Source organism: Entelurus aequoreus, linkage group LG21 (assembly GCF_033978785.1).
Source record: "Entelurus aequoreus isolate RoL-2023_Sb linkage group LG21, RoL_Eaeq_v1.1, whole genome shotgun sequence".
Taxonomy (NCBI): Eukaryota; Metazoa; Chordata; class Actinopteri; order Syngnathiformes; family Syngnathidae; genus Entelurus; species Entelurus aequoreus.
In genome coordinates, this window is record NC_084751.1 from 38,009,132 (window position 1) to 38,033,299 (window position 24,168).

At 38.7% G+C, this 24,168-nt stretch overlaps 1 protein-coding gene across 1 annotated transcript in view; it reads right to left on the minus strand.

Moving 5' to 3' along the window:
* Positions 1–322: 322 nt before the first annotated feature.
* LOC133638621 (transcription factor 12) overlaps positions 323–24,168 on the minus strand; it is a 28,520-nt gene continuing 4,674 nt past the window's right edge. Inside the window, exons 3-6 of the mRNA XM_062031412.1 lie at positions 15,230–15,395; positions 14,115–14,344; positions 12,399–12,540; positions 323–7,539 (exon numbers count right to left, since the gene is read on the minus strand). Of these exons, the coding sequence (XP_061887396.1) occupies positions 7,491–7,539; positions 12,399–12,540; positions 14,115–14,344; positions 15,230–15,395 (587 nt within the window). The 3' untranslated portion in view covers positions 323–7,490. The remainder of the gene's footprint in view (positions 7,540–12,398; positions 12,541–14,114; positions 14,345–15,229; positions 15,396–24,168) is intronic.

The window sequence follows — 24,168 nt, forward strand, 5'->3', positions numbered from 1 at the left end:
ACACTTTGATGACAAATTAAACCCTAACGTTCAACTTGGGTCCGATTTAAAGCAACATTTCCTTTTGACAAACACTCAAAACAAACCCTTCTGAAATATTTTTGGAGGAATAGCTGATACGAGTGTTTGCTGGCAACTTCTTCACTTATATTACAAAACATTATTGGGAATTGTGTTCAGAGGGACTTAGAAATAAAGTCAAAGTATATGCTTATTTGTTATTTAAATACAAACCCCAAAACCAGTGAAGTTGGCACGTTGTGTAAATCATAAATACAAACAGAATACAATGATATGCAAATCCTTTTCAACCTATATTCAATTGAACAGACGGCAAAGACAAGATATTTAACGTTCAAACTGGTAAACGTTGTTATTTTTGGCAAATATTAGCTCATTTGGTATTTGATGCTTGCAACATGTTTAAAAAAAGCTGGCACAGGTGGCAAAAAAGACTTAGAAAGTTGAGGAATGCTCATCAAAGACTTATTTGGAACATCTCACAGGTGAACAGGCTAATTGGGAACAGGTGGGTGCCATGATTGGGTATAAAAGCAGCTTCCATGAAATGCTCAGTCATTCACAAACAAGGATGGGGCGAGGGTCACCACTTTGTGAACAAATGTGGGAGCAAATTGTTTAAGAACAACATTTCTCAACGAGCAATTGCAAGGAATTTAGGGATTTCAACATCTATGGTCCGTAATATCATCAAAAGGTTCAAAGAATCTGGAGAAATCACTGCACGTAAGCGGATATGCCCGTGACCTTTGATCCCTCAGGCGGTACTGCATCAAAAACCGACATCAGTGTATGGTGGATATCACCACATGGGCTCAGGAATAGAAAACCACTGTCAGTAACTACAGTCCGCCGCTACATCTGTAAGTGCAAGTCAAAACTCTACTACGCAAAGCGAAAGCCATTTATCAACAACACCCAGAAACGCCGCCGGCTTGGCCCGAGCTCATCTGAGATGGACTGATGCAAAGTGTAAAAGTGTTCTGTGGTCTGACGAGTCCACATTTCAAATCGTTTTTGGAAACTGTGAACGTCGTCTCCTAAACAGGAAAAGAACTATCCGGACAGTTATAGGCGCAAATTTCAAAAGCCAGCATCTGTGATTGTATGGGGGTGTATAAGTGCCCAAGGCATGGGTAACTTACACATCTGTGAAGGCACCATCAATGCTGAAAGGTACATACAGGTTTTGGAGCAACATATGTTGCCATCCAAAGCAATGTCTTTTTCATGGACGCCCCTGCTTATTTCAGCAAGACAATGCCAAGCCACATTCTGCACGTGTTACAACAGCGTGGCTTTGTAGTTAAAGAGTGCGGTTACTAGACTGGCCTTCCTGTAGTCCAGACCTGTCTCCCATTGAAAATGCGTGGCGCATTATGAAGCGTAAAATACCACAAACTGAGTGTTGTTAAAAGGAAAGGCCATGTAACACAGTGGTAAAAATGCCCCTGTGCCAACTTTTTTGCCGCCATTAAATTCTTAGTTAATGATTATTAGTTTCTCAGTTCTAACATTAAGTATCTTGTCTTTGCAATCTATTCAATTGAATATAGGTTGAAAAGGATTTGCAAATCATTGTATTCTGATTTTATTTACAATTTACACAACGTACCAACTTCACTGGTTTTGTATATAAATGTTCTCCGAGAACTTTATTTTAAAGTACACACTCTGTGTTTTTGTTGGGGATTGTTGTGACAAACACTGTATATCAAAGGATAATCAAAATAGTAGTATGCCAATTTAATGGCTAATTAGATTTGCACAATTATTTTTTGCTCATTCAAAATAGTCTAACATGGCCTGGTGTAGTTTTCCAATGGTCTGCCACTGGAACAACAGTACTGAGTACTGAGACAATGGAAAGTTGGCAACTGGCTATTGTAACCAGACAGATACAATTTTATTCAAAACAGGTTCATCGTCATCATCATCATCATCATCATCATCACCCCACTGAAACCTCACAGAAAATGGTTCGACTATTTACACATTTCTCTGGAAAAAATACAATTACAATAGTAATATAATGAGGCATGGGGATTTGAACAAATATCATACTGTATATCATTTTTGATCTTTTCATCCCTCATTTTACGGTAAAAAAACAAAACAATTTCAATATGTCTTTTTTTTTTTTAAACACACTTTTTTCAAAATGACCGCCCGAACAAAACCAGACCATATTTTTCTAAAACACAAATAACAACATCGACATGTAAAAATATAACTTTTACATACACCAGCTTTAAAATATGGGTTGAGTTTGCTGTTTTGTTGCATACAATTTACAATGTCTGTGTGTCGCCGCCATGATGGAGAGCCGTGAGAGTAGTGGTTGGGACGCCGGTGCCTTTTTTTTTGTCCTGTGCAGGGCGCCATATTAAACAGAGTAAGATGTCGTCATGGCAACAACAACAAAAAATCATTTTATAACAACGGGAATCTGACAGTTCAGTCTTAGGAAAAAATAATTCCCCCCCAAACAAACACTCCTTAAAAAAACAGAAAATAAAATAAAATAAAAAAGGAAAATGTTACCTTTCTTATATATCGTATATATATTTGTACATTTATATATAGATTGATTTATTCAAATAGATTTAATTTCCAGTTTCCGTGCCTTTCTGTTGATTGTGTATGATTTTAACCGTTTAAATTGACCCTTTTTCAGAGAACACTAATGGTAGCAAATTGTGTTGATTTTTATTTTATTTTTTTATTTGTATTTTTTTTTTTTTTTTTAAATCACATTTTCTATAATATACATGTAAACCAGAACATACAAATAAAAAAAATGAACATGAAAATTATTTTCCTTTAGAAAACCAAAAATAAAGCTTTACAACATACAACCACACACGTACTGAAGACTACATCGGCTCAAGGAAAAAAGCCCATCAAATATTAATAAAAAACTGATAAGCTATAATACAAGAAAAAGACGCTTTTGTTCACCGTGAAAACCGGGCTTGAGGGGTTTGGGGTGAATGGTGGACTTCCAAGGGACGGGAAGAACTAGGACAAGGGCTTGTTTTGCTAAATCAAGTGCCTGTCCTGACGGCTTGTAGCCAGAACACGCTCTAGTTACACGTAAGCATACAGTACATCAAATACATTGAATTTTTTTTTTAGGGTTTTTTTTAAATCTCAAAAATACTTTTTTTTAAATGAATGTTTTGATACCTTTTTTTTTTTTTTTTTTAATTACCAGGTCTGGTACAAAAACCTGACTGCATAGAACCTAACGACTAATAACAGGTCTCCCTAAGCTTGCATCTTATGAAAAGACCAGGTCAATGTCTTCCTCCGGCAACTCCAATGATATGAACTCTAAAAAGGCACGTCGGTAGAAATGTGAACGTTCAAATTGCATCTGTGGGACCGCGCTCTGGTGGAAGGGATGCATTGTGTCAGGAGGCTCGAGGATGGTTTTGGTGCTCATAAGGCTCGGGTCGACATAAATGACAGCACTGAGATTGGGGACCTAAAACTGATGGCTTTTGTATGAACTCTAGAAAGATTTCAGAATGCCAGAAGGTTGACCTCTGTTTAATATTCAATGCAATGTGATTCCATCAGGCATTGGACGGGACTCCTATTGTTGCGTATTCCCATATTTGACCTAATGACTCCTCAAACAAGTCATTTTAAATGCAAAAGGTTGACTCGAGTAAACTCGAACAGTTTGGCAATGAAACAACTTAAAGATTACTTAAAATTGAAGGAAATGAGACAAAGTGGTGCCTTCCAGTCTTGACTTTTTGCATTTTCTTTTGTCTTTTTGTGTACTGAAACTGTGTGACAGTGACAATAACCCAAAGAAGAAGAAAAAAAACAGTGAAACCCGTTTAACTCAACATAAGCGGTTGTCAACTTAACCGAAAATAACCATCACACACTTTTGCTTGTTACTGTCGCCAGAGACGTAAGGACGGGCGATAGTCAAAATATTTTTGACATATTGAAGTTTGTTGACATCGTTTTCCTCCATTTGGGCAAAATTGAAATGATTGCATTCTTTGTTGTAGGACTGCTAAGAAGTCTACCACGAACAAAGTCCTTGGTCCTATTTAAAGGTTTGAAGGCGAGGGGCAGTTCTTTTCTTTTCATGTCTTGTCTCACTCTTCGTTGTTTTTATTGGTTTTGACCTCACAACAAATTTATTCAAATGACGGCAGCAATACCAACGAACGGATTTTACACAAAAATAACCCCTCTGGGTCCTGAATTTTATCTAGACAGAAATTGTCGGTGGAGCAGAACTTGATGAGTTGGTTGACTGAGTTGGTTGAAGTCTGGGTTATGCTACAGCAGGGGTCCCCAAACTTTTTGACCCTGGGGCCGCATTGGGTTAAAAAAAATTGACCAGGGGCCAGGCTATATATATATATCTATTAATAGTCAAGGTTTCTGTGGTTTATACGTTATACAGTGCTCAATACCGGGGTAGAGCGGAATATACGTTAGGTCAGGAAAAAATACAGAGGCTATTTTAAAATCCCCTGAAGAGCCGGGAAACCTGTCGGGATAAAATAGCCTCTGTATTTTTTCCTGACCTTATGTGTGTATATATATATATATAATCTGTCTCATTGCAGATTAAAATAATTGCATTTTCCTTATACTGAACAAAAAAAAGTCATATCCACTGATGTTTAAAAACTCTGCACTATGAGTCTATTTTACGTTTCCCCAATAATTTCGCATTTTTTTTCACTCGCGCACTAATTGACTGACACGTTTTTGATGGGAAAATGCATATTTAGAAAATATGATTTGCCATAGCGGCTAGGAGACCCCGAGAGTAACAAGCGGTAGGAAATGGATTGATGGATGGGCTAAAAAGGACAGATAAAATTTTAAAAAAAAAATGCCCTAACCACGGCCCATCAGGAGCAAGGGTGAAGTGTCTTGCTCAAGGACACAACGGACGTGACTAGGTTGGTAGAAGGTGGGGATCAAACCAGGAACCCTCAGGTTGCTGGCACGGCCACTCTCCCAACTGCGCCACGCCGTCCCCAATATATGTATATACCGGTATATATATATATATATATGTTTTTATTTTTACTCGGGACTACCCGTGGGCTGGATTTTGGACGCTAGTGGGCCGTGTCTGGTAGCAGTTTGGGGACCCCTGTGATAGAATATACACTCAATGACAGCTAACGTATGCTATCCAAATTGCTATTATTAGCTAACAACACCTAAAGCTAATGCGTGTGTATGTGTTTACGTGCGTACGTAATTATGTCAAATATGATTTTCCGGAGTGGCTAGGAGACCCCGAGAGTAACAATCGGTAGAAAATGGACTGATAGATGGGCTAGAAAGGACAGATTAAAAAAAGTTTTTTTTACTCAGGACTTTGGGCGATAATGGGCCGTATCATGCCCGCGGGCCGTAGTTTGGGGACCCCTGTGCTACAGCATCATGGCGCCGGTTTGATCCTCCCCCTTTTTGAGAGTGACGTACACCTGCAAAAATATAACCTTGCGTCAATTGCGACGCACACTGCAGAGCTGTGATTGGTCGGCTTTTTGAATACATAATTCCCGGACAGTCTGTAACCTTTCCAGTTTTCCTTCTGGAGAAAGCAGCATTTTCAGATTGAACGCTGTTTCAGTCACTATTGTTCACTACCACACAGGACGCAAAATAGTCAAGAGTTGTGGTATCTCACTCTCAGGAAAACCCCCTAGCGTTTGGGCAGAGAATTCAACGCAGCAAAAGTTTAACCGGATATAGACGGTGTTGTAGCGGACGGTTTAGTGATCAGACAGGAGCATACTCCAGACTTTAGACTTAGCTGTTTGGACTTGAACAGGTTCAACTGTGGTAATGCAGACAATACAACTGAAGAAGTTAAACGATCTTTGAAAGCAGTATTGATCATTGATAATGTCGGCTACGTGGTTTGTATATCAGCTTTACATTAAACATATGGAACACTACCTGGGTGGTATTTAAATGACGTCTGATTGCTAGAACGAATTTCCATTATTTCAAAAGGAGAAAAACTCATTTAAATCCTGAACTGGGTTGAAATGACTGCAATGGCTGCATGACTCTTTGTTTCTGCTATCTCCGAACCTCGGGTGATTCAAATATTTCAGTCCTTCAGTTGATCCATTTTTGCCCCGGAAGTAGATCTACGCCAGGGGTGTCAAACACATTTTAGTTCGGGGGTCACATGGAGAAAAATCTACTCCCAAGTGGGCCGGACTGGTAAAATCACGGCACAATAACTTAAAAATAAAGACAACTTCAGATTGTTTTCTTTGTTTAAAAATAGAACAAAATCTGAAAATGTACAAATCATAACGTTGTTGTTTTTAAAAAAATGTGTATTCTATCTTTATTTGTCGTTATTTATACTTTCTGAATAAATTATGTGATAATGTTCATCAGTCATTGGTGTTGATTTTCAATCTATAAAAAAATTATATCAAAATCAAATTACAGGATGATATTTATGTAGTTTGCTCATTTTCCTCGACTGGTGCACTAACATCATGTTGTTTATTTCTTTTTACATATGTAGCATCATCTACAAAGATACAAATAATTGCTATTGCGACATCTGGTGGACACATTTAGAAGAGCGGTTTCTTTCATTCAAAAATTTCGGCTCATTTTTATACTTAGCAAACTCATCCCGGATCATGTTTGACACCCCTGATCTACGCAGACCAATTAGGTTGAACTGTTCAATATGTTTGTGTTAGCGCTCCAAAGTTTTCAGTTGTACAGTTTTGCAGTCTATTTGCAAAGTACAGATGGTATTTTGTGATCTATAGACATAAATGAGAGGGGCTATAACACATTACATTGTTGACCTTTGTGATTTGCCTTGCTAAAAGGCTTGTGGCCCGGAGGGGAATCTACGAGTTGTTTCTCCTTGTGTATCCGTCTGACTGTTTTGCATCCTGGAGGATGTCAGGCACAGTTTCATCCACAGTGTGGCATTAGATTGCCGTTCAGTCAGAGACATGCTGAGGCTGCACAATGTCGCTCTAAAAAAAATCTTGTTTTAATACTTGATATGTTTTGTTGTCTCCCCCGTATGGTATGCATGTCATTTTTCTTCTTTTAATATACATATACAGTACTACATATACCTTATATAGAAGCCCGATGTCCTTTAAAACAGGGAATGCTTGTTGTCGTGTACGTTGATTCTTTCTTGAATGATTGGCGATTCCATAGTTTTATCCCATTGCTTCCTGACAAAATCTCCCCAAAAAAACGACACTTCGGCCATTGAACGTCTCCACAAAGTTAATTCGAGCTGGAGATGATTGGCAGTTTGTTTTCTCGAAGAAGGGAACAAAAATGAAGAGGAAGGTGAGAGAGACGTACGAGAAGAGATACGATGGCGGAGCTGATTGGTCAAACAATAATTCTTGATTGGTCTGGCTGAAGCAACACTGATTGATTGCTGGGATGTCAAGGGAACGCTGTCAGAGGAAGTGGTCACTCATCATCTTGATGAACTCTGGCACCTTGGACCTGGAGAGAGAAGGAACTAAATATTAAGACGGCACAAATGCAAACTGGAAAGCTAGCCCCATGGTAATTAATAAGCTTCTCTTCAAAGACCGTGTACTCATTTGGAGAGGTACTAATATTATAGTAGTTCTGTGAGTACATAGGGAAATAAATGAGTGTTATGAGAACATGGAGGTCGATATATCGTCAACTGACTGATGGCAAACATCTTATCTTAAGCAATATTTACCTCAACTAAGGCTGATCAGAGTCTTGTCTTTAGAAACCAGAGGCCGCGTTCACGTTTTAGGGTTGGTCAAAAAAGTGAAATCAGTGTCGGGCCGTACGTTTCCCACCTAGGCCTTCATGTCCTACTTAGTCCGACTTCAATGAATACCTCTGAAAATACCGTAATTTATGTCACCACAAGACCACGGCTGGAGAAATACTATTCAGAAACGGGCATTGAATCACCTCAACAAGTGTACTAAACGGGCTATTTTTATGCATTTAAAAATCAATAAACCGTATAAAACTAGCCCCATGGTAATTAATAAGCTTCTCTTCAAAGACCGTGTACTCACTTGGAGAGGTACTAATATTATAGTAGTTCTGTGAGTACATAGGAAAATAAGTGAGTGTTATGAGAACACGGAGGTCGATATATCGTCAACGGACTATAAATTGGACTGATGGCAAACATCTTATCTTAAACAATATTTACCTCAACTAAGGCTGATCAGTCTTGTCTTTAGAAACCAGAGGCCGCGTTCACGTTTTAGGGTTGGTCAAAAAAGTGAAATCAGTGTCGGGCCGTACGTTTCCCACCTAGGCCTTCATGTCCTACTTAGTCCGACTTCAATGAATACCTCTGAAAATACCGTAATTTATGTCACCACAAGACCACGGCTGGAGAAATACTATTCAGAAACGGGCATCGAATCACCTCAACAAGTGTACTAAACGGACTATTTTTCGGTGCATTTAAAAATCAATACCCCCGTATTAAACATATCTTATGTGGTACTGTCAAAATTAAAATAATTGTAAAAAAAAACAACTTAATAAACATGAAAAAGTAAAGAAATAAAATATTTGAACTCACAATTTGTAGCACCCATCCGACGCCTTATAAGCCAGTGGTGCCACTCGTAGTCGGTTGATTCGAGTAGCTTAGCTAGCTTCCGCGGTAAGAGCTGTTGGCCCTCACAAAGTCTGCTTGATTAGCATTGTTGTTGATGGGGAAGAGATCTGTCGCTACGTCGTTAACTCTCAAAATGGCTCAGGCATCTCCGTGATGTTGATACTATTTTGATCATATCTATTTACTCGCAAACTTTGGAAGTCTTTTGGTGTCATAAATCAGATATATATGACAATAGCTTCAATATAGAGGCAACTTATTTTTCAACTCTACTGGTACTTTTAGCTGCACAATATGAATCACTACTCACAAAAAGTGAAGGGTGTTTAGCTTTTGGGTGGAATTTTGAGGTTATTCCAACATGCTCTACAATATTTACAGGTTAACTCAATTTGACGTTTCAATGTTGTGGTACTTTTTGTGGAAGTTGCTGATCTCTAAGCTCTAATCTCTAAGTGAACGATATCAAACGTGAACGCAGCCTTTAGTCTCTTTCTTTCTACTGCCAATCAATAGCTACAGTAGATTTGAGATGCCCTTAAACGAGGTGTGTCATAAAAGTTCCAGGACTGTTGATCTTGGTTGAAATCTTCTCCCACCCACAAGTTTTTGCCACAGGGCCAGAGCCCGTCTGCCAAGAGACCCTGCGGGGAAAAAGGCGCTGATTTTGGCAGGACAACTTGTAGCTGCTTCAATATGAGCCTAGACCAGGCTTACTGTGATTGTTTTCCTCTTTTCCAAGCTCCTGAGGTCATCAAGGGGACCCTTTTTTGAAGAAACATCACGATGGAATTGCGAAGAATCCCAAAAGAATCCTCCAGGAGTAAATGAAGGTTAGAAAAGTGCGTTCGACTCTAGAACAGGGGTGTCAAACTCATTTTAGCTCAGGCGCTTTGGAAGAAAATGTATTCCCAAGTGGACCAGACAGGTAAAATCATAGCATGATAACTTAAAAATAAAGACAACTTCAGATTGTTTTCTTTGTTTAAAAATAGAACAAGCAGTTTCTAAAAATGTACAAATCATAATGTTTTGTGTTTTTACACTTACATGTTGCGGTTAATAGTCTTATATCTCCATTTGTTGTTATTTATACTTAGTGAGTGATAATGTTCATCAGTCATATAGGTGGAATTGAGTCTGGCAGCGTTTTAAAATACTCCCATTGGTGTTAATTTTCAATGTATCAGGAGATGAAATGAATAATATTATCATATCAAATGACAGGATGTTACTAATGTAATTTACTCATTTTTCTTAACTGATGTACTAACATAATGTGGTTTATCTTGTACGTACTTAGCATCATCTACAACAAAACTTGTGAATTTGGACTCATTTCATGAATCAGACGTGAAGTTAGAAGGGCATACATATAATTTTTAGCATATTTACAGTATGTGTGCCCAGAAAATGTGTCCCCAGTCTTAAGTTTAACGTGAAATGTACATATGATTGGGTAAGTAATACCTGCACTGCAAAAAGTCAGAGTTCAAAAATAAGAAAAAATAAAATAAAAATTAGGGGTATTTTATTTGAACTAAGCAAAGTTATCTGCCAATAGAACAAGAATATTTGGCTTGTGAAGACTTTCCAAAACAAGTAAAATTAGCTAACCTCAATGAACCCCAAAATACCTTCAAATAAGTATATTCTCACTAATAACAAGTGCACTTTTCTTGGTAGAAAAAAAAAAGAAACCTTTTTGCTCAATATGTTGAAAAATATTCTTAAATTAAGTAAATGCTAGTGCCATTATCTTGACATAATGATATGCGCTCGGCATCATGATTTTTTTTTTCATGCTTGAAGTAAGAAATTATTACTTTAAAAAAGTAGTTTTATACTTGTGAGTAGGGATGTCCGATAATGGCTTTTTGCCGATATCCGATATTCCGATACTGTCCAACTCTTAATTACCAATACCGATATCAACCGATACGGATATATACAGTCGTGGAATTAACACATTATTATGCCTAATTTGGACAACCAGGTATGGTGAAGATAAGGTCCTTTTTAAAAAAAATAATAAAATAAAATAAGATAAATAAATTAAAAACATTTTCTTGAATAAAAAAGAAAGTAAAACAATATAAAAACCGTTACATAGAAACTAGTAATTAATGAAAATGAGTAAAATTAACTGTTAAATGTTAGTACTATTAGTGGACCAGCAGCACGCACAATCATCTGTGCTTACGGACTGTATCCCTTGCAGACTGTATTGATATATATTGATATATAATTTAGGAACCAGAATATTAATATCAGAAAGAAACAACCCTTTTGTGTGAATGAGTGTGAATGAGTGTAAATGGGGGAGGGAGTTTTTTTGGGTTGGTGCACTAATTGTAAGTGTATCTTGTGTTTGTTATGTTGATTTAAAAAAACAAAAAACAAAAACGATACCGATAATAAAAATAATGATACCGATAATTTCCGATATTACATTTTAAAGCATTTATCGGCCGATAATATCGGCAGGCCGATATTATCGGACATCTCTACTTGTGAGTGTTGATGACACAGCTTTGCAACAGTTGATATTCTAGTTTCAAGCATGTTTTACTCAATATAGGTCATAAAATCTCAGTAACAAGCTGTAATATCTTACTGAGATCATTTAGGACCAAAACCCTTAAAACAAGTAAAACACTAACATAAAATCTGCTTAGTGAGAAGAATTATCTTATCAGACAGAAAATAAGCAAATATCACCCTTATTTGAGATATTTAATCTTACTTAGATCTCAGTTTTTGCAGTGTGGTTTCCAAACACAGTGTCTATTCTCCTATCCTTGCCCCCTCTGAGGTCATGCTCGGATAGAAAGATTTATTGCAACACCTAGTGGACACATTTAGAACAGCAGTTTCTTTCATTCAAAATGTTCATCAAATTTTTATACTTCGCAAACTCATCTCACGGGCCGGATAAAACCTGTCTGCGGGCTTGATCCGGCCCTCAGTCCGTACGTTTGACACCCCCGTTCTGGAAGGATTACTTCTTAGGCGAAAACCTGTAGTTGTATGTTTTCCAGGACAGCAGTCTTGGAATTTTCTGACACACCTCGTATTAAACATTGATGGTTCGGTCACCTAAATCTTAACAATTCTTGGGAGACCACATTTCTGTAAATGAAAACAAAACAGGTGTCGTACAGCGAAGGACAGAAATCATTCAAAAGTCTGCTCAATCAAAAAGAAGAGCGACAGAACACAAAGTCACACATTAAAATCCCACTTACTGCCAATCTGTTGTTACAATGTACCAAGTCCAGACTGAAATTAACTCATGTCTGGTTTGTTTTGTCCAGCCGTTGTATTATCAGCTCTGTACACACTTAATGATCAGGAACTGACTAACACCAGTTTATTCAACTAAAAGGAGAGTATGACGTGTGGGCTGTTGTCTGTTCTCATTTTCTGTAACGCACTGCATTCAGTGTGGCTGGCATCCACACAAAGGTCTCATTAATTTGGTGTGTTAACAAAATTTATATTTTCTAACACTTTTTAAAACCAATTCGGCAAAAAGAGTCCAGTCAAAAGCCCACAGGCAAATAATGTAACTCAAATTGTCCTTTTTTTTTAAGATTATTGGTTGGAAGTCGAAATGTTTCTGGACATTTGACACAATTACTTGACTTGAAGGTACAACAGCAGATTAGTTCATAAGTGAAATCTTCTGACCATTAATGGGGGGAGGGGAGGGGGGGGTGTTGCTGAGTTTTACATTTGTCCCAATGGGTTGGACCCGTCGCCCATGGCCGCGTGGTGTGCAGCAGCCAGTGAGAGGGGGTTCCCGTCCGACGACACAGTGACCTTCTCCTCCTCGCGGCGTTTCAGGCAGGCCGCCTTTGGGTTTAAGTTTCTCTCTGGAAAACACAGATAAAATACTGTCAGTGTCCAGAAGTCACTCTGAAGCCAATACATTTAAAATCTTGCCAAAAGATGCCATTGCTGCCCTCTCTTGAATGTCCCACAACACTGTATGTTCTAATAATAATAATAATAATAATTCATTTATTATTTATTTATGGGCGCCTTTCTCTGCACTCAAGGTCACCGTACAACTAGAGATGTCCGATAATGGCTTTTTTGCCGATATCCGATATTGTCCAAATCTTAATTACCGATTCTGATATCAACATTATTATGCCTAATTGTGTTGTGATGCCCCGCTGGATGCATTAAACAAGTTAACAAGGTTTCCATAAATAAATCAACTCAAGTTATGGAAAAAAATGCCAACATGGCACTGCCATATTTATTATTGAAGTCACAAAGTGCATTATTTGTTTTAACATGCCTCAAAACAGCAGCTTGGAATTTGGGACATGCTCTCCCTGAGAGAGCATGAGGAGGTTGAGGTGGGCGGGGTTGGGGGGGGGGCAGGGGTGTATATTGTAGCCTCCCGGAAGAGTTAGTGCTGCAAGGGGTTCTGGCTATTTGTTCTGTTGTGTTTATGTTGTGTTACGGTGCGGATGTTCTCCCGAAATGTGTTTGTCATTCTTGTTTGGTGTGGGTTCACAGTGTGGCGCATATTTGTAACAGTGTTAAAGTTGTTTATACGGCTACCCTCAGTGTGACCTGTATGGCTGTTGACCAAGTATGACTTGCATTCACTTGTGTGTGTGGAAAGCCGTAGATATTATGTGATTGGGCCGGCACGCAAAGGCAGTGCCTTTAAGGTTTATCGGCGCTCTGTGCTTCTCTCTACGTCCGTGTACCACTCCGTACATCGGCGTTTTAGTCATAAATTTGCCTTTTTGAAACCGATACCGATAATTTCCGATATTACATTTTAAAGCATTTATCGGCCGATAATATCGGCAGTCCGATATTATCGGACATCTCTAATAATAATAATTAATTTTATTTATGGGCGCCTTTCTCAGCACTCATGGTCACCTTACAACTGATAAAAGATCAATCAAGTCGTGTGACAAACAATTAAAAAACAAATATACACTATATACATAATAAGAACAGTGCAAATAAGAAGTGACACGGAGGCAACTGAGTAAGCTGGTTTAAAAAGATATGTTTTCAGGTTCTATCAGTTGACCTCTGGAATTCTTATTGGATACGGTCGGACGTTTTTTCACGAGACACGTTTCGGGTGTTGTTGTTGCACAAGTGAGCCACGGATGAGGAGATGCTGCTCCGTTATTGATTTAAGTAAAGTCAGGATGTCATTAAAACAGTTAGCGCCATCTTTGGACACTTCTTCCACTCCCGTCCTTGCACGCTACCCTATGGTCCAGAAAATACTGTATGTGGCCCTCAATAAAAAAGTTGCAATAAAAATATAACCAGCATTATTCCTTAAATGTGTCTAATGACAGAAGTGAAGAATTATACTCCTACTTAGTGGGTTAGTTTTAGTTGCTGTCAGATTTATGAATAAATCATTGATTTATTGAAGTGTAGTAGACAGGACACTGACCTCGGACTTGTTGCTCCAGACTGAGGATGACTGCCACCGCTTGGTGAAGGATTAGTAACTTGGTTTGCGGTTTGTCGCTCTTTAGGTGTAGCTGGACCATCCTGCCCAGTTCCTTGAATGCCTCGTTGATGTCGCGTACTCGCAGGCGTTCCCGCGCATTGTTGGCCATCCTCCTTTCCCTCTCCCTCTCCATCTTTTGCTCCGGGGACAGGTCCTCGTCATCGTTGTTGCTACGGTGACCAATTGTGGAGACGGACAGGAACGTTTCAGGAGGAAATTTCGGTTTCGGTGTCGACACCGTAACACGTATTCAGTAGTGACAAAAGCATCTCAATCATCATGACCGCCAGTATCATGTCTTTGGGTTTGGGTTCCAAATGGTTCTGATTTCATTCAACCTCCAGGTGAAAAAAAAATCACAATATTTATTTATTTCTGGAGGAGTTAATTGAGGCTGCTGAGCTTCATCCAAGATGGGAAATTAATACAGTAAAATAGTTCTGTAGCAAACATCTTTTGGTGCTTATTTCCAGTGCCCTTAAATGCAACGCAGCGCTTCTTTGAACAATTTGCGGGTTGGCTCTACTCTGCTGTGTGAGAAACAGTTAAAACCAGGTTCAAGACCATGGCAAGACAAACAGGATGGTAAAAGACCTCCTGGTCCACCAGAAACCTCTGTTTGGAGACAACAGTCAAACACACTTGCCTAACTCAAATCAATTACAGCAACCTTGTTGTCTAAAAATAGAGTTGCCTGGTGGTTTTTGAGCAAAAAATCTCTGTTAGGGGTTTATTTAGCTGCTTCTCATCACACTTGGTCACTTCATCAAAGTCCAGAGGCTGGGTCCCAAACACTCACCACTTCAAGCGCCTCTTGTTTAAGTCTTGTTTAAGTCATCGCAACTGGACTGTCTTCTAAGTTGTCTTAGAACATGTTTCACCTCTCATCCGAGAAGGCTCAGTTCATGCTTCAAAGACTAGATAGGACGCCCGGCGACAGTTCAGTTGAGATTGACTCTAGACTGGAGAAGGCTTTCTCAGGGATGAGGTGCTTTAGGAAACCAGCCTAGTAAGAGTTTTGATGTAAGCGAACGTCTGAAGGTTGGCGAGGTTACCTAGATCTTGACCTATCAATTCCTTTGAGATCCTTGCTGTCGAGGTCTTCCTTCTTGGTGTCCAAAGGCTTGGAGTCCTGCAGGAGGTTCTCGTCGCCCTCATCCTCCGATTTGATCTCCGAGCTGACCGAGGAGGTGCTCTGGCCTTGAAGGCCTCCAGACAGAGCTAGACAAGGAACACAAGAGGTAGTCGTTTGAAATAATTATAAAGTGGGTTAAAAATGGTTATCCAACCCTCTGATTCCATACCTTTCTAATTTGTTTATTAAGATGCTTTGATTAATTGTGTCAAATGTTTTTGTTAAATCCATAAACACTGCAGCAGCACATTGTTTGCTATCTATTGCATTGGTGATCTCTTCCATTATTTCGATTAATGCCATTGACGTTGAAATGTTGGCTTTGTATCCGTATTGGTTGTCTTTAAACTGTTTCATTTTTACTCATGACTTTGTCCTATCTGTTGTTAAACAGCTTTTCAATATTTTTAGAAAATTGTGGAAGTAGAGAAACAGGTCTTTGATTGATTGATTGATTGAAACTTTTATTAGTAGATTGCACAGTATAGTACATATTCCGTACAATTGACCACAAAATGGTAACACCCGAATAAGTTTTTCAACTTGTTTAAGTCGGGGTCCACGTAAATCAATTCATGGTATGGTCTGTAGTTTGTAAACTGGTGTTTGCCTCCAGTCTGATAAAATGATACGACTTTTGCTATTATCATTTTATCGGGAAATTTGCCGGTTTGAAATGATAGGTTGCTGATATATGTTAAAGGTTCTGAAATCTTATCAATAACCTTTGTTATTGTTTTCATATCAATTCCGTTACCTACGTTTCCTTGACAGGTAAAAGCAAAAAACAAACAAACATCCTGTGTAATGTTGTAATCCAGGTATTCTTTATTTATATGTTGATTAAATTCAGCAGGCCAATAAAACTTTGGTCTCATCAGTCTTACGACCGTGTTGCCATGTGTGGACTGGAGGATGCTCTCCAACCAGTTATTGAAGTGAAAAAACGAGCAAAATGAACCTGTTCTCAAAGGAATTGTTCAAAATAATACACTGTAATTAGTACCAACCTGACATATTTGGTACAATACGTCTATATGGTTTATGTTTCTTTATGTCATGATCTGTGGTCTGGATTATGTTTTTGTACTTTTTTGTTAGTTTGGACTCTTTTAGTTCCTGTTTGCGCTCCCTTGTTTGTTTAGTTACCATGGTGACTTATTAATTTCACCTGCCTCATGTGTTCGGGACACACACCTGCTCTAATCAAGAGACTATTATTTAAGCCTGTTAGTCGTCCTGGCGTCATTGCTCTTTTCATGCTTGTTTCATGCTTAATTCATGCTGCTCATTCCATGTCCGATTCCAAGTTTTTGCTAGTTATTTGTTTCATGCCACAGTAAGTCTTGTTTGTTCTATGCCATAGTTTGGTTAGTTGTTTCATGTCTATAGTTTTTGCCTTAGCTTCCGCGTGTGATAGGCACGCTTGCCTTCAGGTTGTTTTCTGTTTTTTGTACCCTTTTGAGTTTTGAATAATTAAATATGTTCCTACCTTCACGCCTTGTTCCGGAATAGTCCGATTGCTTCCCGGGAGAACAAACCTCGCAGTAAGCTGCGACCCTCCCGTCGTGACAGATCATGACACTTTATTACTCAAAATTACACAACTAAAACACTAGGGTTTGAATTCTACAACTTTGAATCCATGGTAACATTTATAATGATAACAAGCTTTATATTTTTACTAAAATCTTATAAGAATATGATCACAGCTTCTACGGATTACGTCTGTGCCAATGCCCAATGTAGGATATTAATAGTATGGCAGTATGGACAATGGACATGATATTGGGTAACTATACTAGACAACTTTAAGTATATACACTACCGTTCAAAAGTTTGGGGTCACCCAAACAATTTTGTGGAATAGCCTTCATTTGTAAGAACAAGAATAAACCGTTGAGTTTCAGATGAAAGTTCTCTTTTTCTGGCGATTTTGAGCGTTTAATTGACCCCACAAATGTGATGCTCCAGAAACTCAATCTGCTCAAAGGAAGGTCAGTTTTGTAGCTTCTGTAACGAGCTAAACTATTTTCAGATGTGTGAACATGATTGCACAAGGGTTTTCTAATCATCAATTAGCCTTCTGAGCCAATGAGCAAACACATTGTACCATTAGAACACTGGAGTGATAGTTGCTGGAAATGGGCCTCTATACACCTATGTAGATATTGCACCAAAAACCAGACATTTGCAGCTAGAATAGTCATTTAGCACATTAGCAATGTATAGAGTGTATTTCTTTAAAGTTAAGACTAGTTTAAAGTTATCTTCATTGAAAAGTACAGTGCTTTTCCTTCAAAAATAAGGACATTTCAATGTGACCCCAAACTTTTGAACGGTAGTGTAGGTATCAACATAGGCAAAGCAACATGAAGTTTGGAGCTCTGTAGCAACTGACTGTGCAGAAAGTCTTTGCACTATGCGCTTCAGCATCCGCTGACCCCTCTCTGTCAGTTTACGTGGCCTACCACTTGGTGGCTGACTTGCTGTTGTTCCCAAACTCTTCACTTTTCTTATGATAAAGTTGACTTTGGAATATTTAGAAGCAAGGAAATTTCACGACTGGATTTGTTGCACAGGTGGCATCCTATGACAGTTCCACGCTGGAAATCACTGAGAGCGGCCCATTCTTTCCACAAATGTTTGTAGAAACAGTCTCCATGCCTAAGTGCTTGATTTTATACACCGGGCCAAGTGATTAGGGCACCTGGTTCTCATCATTTGGATGGGTGGCCAAATAATTTTGGCAAAATAGTGTAGCTGCGAGAGTTGCAAAAAAATCTCTGATATTTAGGTATAAATATCAATTAAAAAAAAATAATGAAGTTAATACCACATCAATAATTGGAATTATACTAAGCATTTAAGAGGTTTTTGCTCTACCTGCATGACTGTTTAAATTGGTTTGTTTGATGTAATGCAGGTAGGAAAAAAAAAGTATGATGCATTAAAATGATAAAATTTGATACAGGTGGCTTAGCTGCACTTGTTTGACGCATCTGACTGGCAAGATGGCAACATGCGTAGGCCACCGTCGTGGAAAAAAAAAGCAAACGTTCCCGGGGCCTCCTCTTCTCTCATCGAGGTCTTTATTTGACGCCTGTATGGATCTCTAACTGGGCCGCTGCCAAATTCTCTGTCAACACAAACACTCTTTTCTGTTCCCCACCACACACACACATACACACACACACACACGCGCACACACACACGCCGCCAACTGTCGGCCATTTTGAATGTCCGCCCGCCTGACTGGAGGCACTTTGTGTTCGCGTTTGACTGACAGCCTGTGTTTGCTTTGCGTGTGTCTTTCAATACAATGGCGTGTTGGTGAATAAATAGGCGCATTTCAGAGCCGTGTCTGAACGTTTGATTAAACCCATGCGGGAGGATGACACCACATTTCAGGATTTGGGCGACAGTGGTTCATGAGTAAATGCTCTATCTTTACTTTTTTTTTTTTTTTCCCCAGTCCAACGAAATAATACACCATAATTAGAGATGTCCGATAATGTCTTTTTTGCCGATATCCGATATTCCGATATTGTCCAAGTCTTAATTACAGATTCTGATATCAACCGATACCGATATATACAGTCGTGGAATTAACACATTATTATGCCTAATTTTGTTGTGATGCCCCGCTGGATGCATTAAACAATGTAACAAGGTTTTCCAAAATAAATCAACTCAAGTTATGGAAAAAAGTGCCAACATGGCACTGCCATATTTATTATTGAAGTCACAAAGTGCTTTATTTTTTTTAACACGCCTCAAAACAGCAGCTTGGAATTTGGGACATGCTCTCCCTGAGAGAGCATGAGGAGGTTGAGGTGGCGAGGTTTGGGGGGTAGCGGGGGGTGTATATTGTAGTGTCCCGGAAGAGTTAGTGCTGCAAGGGGTTCTGGGTATTTGTTCTGTTGTGTTTATGTTGTGTTACGGTGCAGATGTTCTCCCGAAATGTGTTTGTCATTCTTGTTTGGTGTGGGTTCAGTGTGGCGCATATTTGTAACAGTGTTAAAGTTGTTTATACGGACACCCTCAGTGTGACCTGTATGGCTGAGATGCCTTTTTTTAATTTATTTTTTTTTAACCATAAAACAGCAGTACTGTTTTTCCATTTACAGTAAAATACATTACATTTTGAGGTTAAATTATTGCAACTTAGCATATTTTTTTTTACATTTTAGTTTAAAAAAAATCTACCAATAAAATGCATTTAAAAAATTGTGTAATAATAGTATTCACTGTTAGAAGCGGCCCTCCGGGGCCAAACATAACTGCGACGTGGCCCTCAGTGAAAACCACTTTGACACTTCTAGCCTGTTTAAAAAAACACAAAACGGCCCCCAAATCCTCTGCCTTTGTTAGTGCGCTGTAATTAAAGAACGATTATTCTTATTGAATGCATTGTTTGTGTGCATGACATAAATGGAGTTGTGTGTGTGTGTGTGTGTGTGTGTGTGTGTGTGTGTGTGTACAGTGAAATATTTTAAATATGTTACACCAATGTAGAATCTGCTCTAAATCTTTTTTTTTAAATAATAGAAAGACACATTGTTAATCGCCGATTCCGAATTGGTTGTATTCATTTATGCTGCCAAAACATTTAATCACCCCTTTTCACAGCCTTGAACACTTCAAATACCGTGCGTGTGTGTGTGTGTGTGTGTGTGTGTGTGTGTGTGTGTGTGTGTGTGTGTGTGTGTGTGTGTGTGTTAAAAAGAGGACTATTTTTTCCCTTTTTTCCCTGCCTGAGTGTGTGTTTCACTCTCTCACCTCATTACACACTTGGCTGTGGCGGCTGCTTGCTGAACTTTGCTGCCAGCAAACTCATTTGCAGCCTTTAAAAAGAGCTCAGGGCTAATTTGTTTCACACTGCGCGCACACACACTTCCCTTCGCCGTGTTCATATCGTGCATTTATTTCGTGCTTTTACTGCCGGGTGAACGCAAGGCTTCGCAGACGGAAGTGATGTCACGCATCTGCCCGTAATTGTGTCAACTTTGACAAAGTCAAAGAGATTTTCTTTCATACAATACAGGGTTATTAATTACCCTGTAAAGACTGTGATGGTTCCATACAAGAAGGACATGGATGTTACCTGCGCCTTATGGCAGTGTTTTTCAACCTTTTTTGAGCCAAGGCACATTTTTTGCGTTGAAAAAATCCGCAGGCAGAAATCATTCAAAAACGAAACTCAGTAGACAGTAAAAAGTCGTTGTCGCAATTGTTGGATATGACTTTAAACCATAACCAAGCATGCATCAATATAGCTCTTGTCTCAAAGTAGGTGTATTGTCACCACCTGTCACATCACACCCTGATTTATTTGGACTTTTTTGCTGTTTTCCTGTGTGTAGTGTTTTAGTTCTTGTCTTGCGCTCCTATTTTGGTGGCTTTCTCTTTTTTTTGGTATTTTCCTGTAGCAGTTTCATGTCTTCCTTCTTGTAATTTTAAATGATAAATGATAAATGGGTTATACTTGTATAGCGCTTTTCTACCTTCAAGGTACTCAAAGCGCTTTGACAGTATTTCCACATTCACCCATTCACACACACATTCACACACTGATGGAGGGAGCTGCCATGCAAGGCGCTAACCAGCAGCCATCAGGAGCAAGGGTGAAGTGTCTTGCCCAAGGACACAACGGACGTGACTAGGATGGTAGAAGGTGGGGATTGAACCCCAGTAGCCAGCAACCCTCCGATTGCTGGCACAGCCACTCTACCAACTTCGCCACGCCGTTTTAGCAATCAAGACTATTTACATTTTTGCTATCATTCTTTGTGGGAACATTGGTGATTGTCATGTCATGTTCGGATGTACATTGTGGACGCCGTCTTTGCTCCACAGTAAGTCTTTGCTGTCATCCAGCATTCTGTTTTTGTTTACTTTGTAGCCAGTTCGGTTTTAGTTTCGTTCTGCATAGCCTTCCCTAAGGTTCAATGCCTTTTCCTAGGGGCACTCACATTTTGTTTATTTTTGGTTTAACCATTAGATACCTTTTTACCTGCACTTTGCCTCCCACTGTCCTGTTCCCTACATCTACAAAGCAATTAGCTACCAACTGCCACCTACTGATATGGAAGAGTATTACTCTGCCGAGCTCTAGACAGCACCGACACTCAACAACAACACATAATTTGCAGACTATAATTACTGGTTTGCAAAAAATATTTTTAACCCAAATAGGTGAAATGAGATAATCTCCCACGGCACACCAGACTGTATCTCACGGAACACTAGTGGTTGAAAAACACTGCCTTATGTAACATACATCCAGAGACTGTTTACCACCTGTTTTGAGTTGAGTTGAGTTTGTGTTTTATTTGCAACATGTTTCACTATTCAACATGTTCGAAAAAGGAGTAGGAAGAAGCAGGGCTTATTTAATCCTACCCTTTTTCCTTTACATAGCAGTTGCTAGTTTGTTCACTTCCTGTTCTCGATTTATTCACAATATACTCAATAAGTAATAACAATAAAAATACATAAATAATTCTTGGTGAAGTAAGTTATATTTCATATGGTGAGGTGAATAAGATTATCTTGAAAATGACTGGACTTGTGAAAGCACTCGATCACTATGGCGGGGCATCTTGTCGTTTCATCCTGGACAATATTCATGACAAATTTGTGCTTTGTTTTAAAGATGTGCTATTTGGATTTACACGGTTTGAAAAAAAAAATGTAAAAGGAATTTTACCTTTGCAACCTCATTATATAGTATTGGCTAAGTTTTATATTCATAAATGTACGTTTCTCAATACCCGACCTGTTTTTTGTGCCTTTAAAAAAGAATTACAACTTTACTTTAAAACGCTTTCTACCTCTAACAACCACAAAGCTGTGAAAACTATGATGCTGTGCTCCAAATTTGGATTATTTACGGAACATGTGTAAGCCTATGGCTTTACACTTTGTTACATATATAAATACAGTCGCGATCAAAAGTTTACATACACTTGTACAGAACATAATGTCATGGCTGTCTTGAGTTTCCAATCATTTCTACAACTCTTATTTTTAGTGATAGAGTGATTGGAGCACATACTTGTTGGTCACAAAAAACATTCATGAAGTTTGGTTGTTTTATGAATTTATTATGGGTCTACTGAAAATGTGACCAAATCTGCTGGGTCAAAAGTATACATACAGCAATGTTAATATTTGGTTAGAATTTGGAGGTAATCCTCTTTTTTCATTGTCCCATTTACTCTCTGTAAAGCACCAGTTCCATTGGCAGCAAAACAGGCCCAGAGCATAATACTACCACCACCATGCTTGACGGTAGGAATGGTGTTCCTGGGATTAAAGGCCTCACCTTTTCTTCTCCAAACATATTGCTGGGTATTGTGGCCAAACAGCTCAATTTTTGTTTCATCTGACCACAGAACTTTCCTCCAGAAGGTCTTCTCTTTGTCCATGTGATGTCAGATGAAACAAAAATTGAGCTGTTTGGCCACAATACCCAGCAATATGTTTGGAGGAGAAAAGGTGAGGCCTTTAATCTCAGGAACACCACACCTACCGTAAAGCATGGTGGTGGTAGTATTATGCTCTGGGCCTGTTTTGCTGCCAACGGAACTGGTGCTTTACAGAGAATAATGGGACATTGAAAAAGGAGGATTACCTCCAAATTCTTCAGGACAACCTAAAATCATCTTGGGCGCAGTTGGGTGTTCCAACAGGGCAATGACCCCAAACACACGTCAAAAGTGGTAAAGGAATGGCTAAATCAGGCTAGAATTAAGGTTTTAGAATGTCCTTCCCAAAGTCCTGACTTAAATGTGTAGAAGACACAAGTCTATGTTAGAAAACCAACAAATTTAGCTTGAACTGCACCAATTTTGTCAAGAGGAGTGGTCAAAAATTCAAGCAGAAGCTTGTGGATGGCTACCAAAAGCGCCTTATTGCAGTGAAACTTGCCAAGGGACATGTAAGCAAATATTAACATTGCTGTATGTATACTTTTGACCCAGCAGATTTGGTCACATTTTCAGTAGACCCATAATAAATTCATAAAAGAACCAAACTTCATGAATGTTTTTTGTGACCAACAAGTATGTGCTCCAATCACTCTATCACCAAAAAAACAAGAGTAGTAGAAATGATTGGAAACTCAAGACAAACATGACATTATGTTCTTTACAAGTGTATGTAAACTTTTGACCACGACTGTATATTTTGCATTCTATTTTAATTGCTTTATTGAGTTTACAACCCCCTGGTGCTGTTTTGTACTGTTTCTGTTTAGATTATTATTATTTATTTGCTTGTATGTTGCATATTATAAATAAAGGTTGATAAAAAAAATAAAAAATAAACATTATAACTTTACGATTTATGGACAACATTAGCTTGTTTTTTTTCTCTTTTCTTGTTTAGTCGCTTTTCAGCCTTTATCTTAGTCCACTTTTTCTGCTGGCGAGCTACTTTTCAATGGACCTGTTCCGAGGATCCAGCAGGCTCGTTCTCGCGAGACTCTCGTTTGACGGGTCAAAGGTCAGGAGGGATAAACAAACCGAGAAAACGGCTTCCTTATTATCGAGTGGTGTTGATTCGGAAGTAAATGCCGACTTTTAATATTTTATGCGACGGAGTGTTGACTCCTTGAAAGCCCATTTGCGTCGTTGTGGATCGGCCCCGCGGAAACAATAGACAGGAACCAAATGCGGGACCGTATAAAATAAAATAAATTACAATACAACAAATGTGTTACTTGAATATAACAGTGATGTGACTCAATAATATGTAAATAAGAATTACTGCCTAACAAATTACTTTCCATACATAAATAAGAATAACATACCAAATCAAATATTACACATATATACATAATTTATATTATTT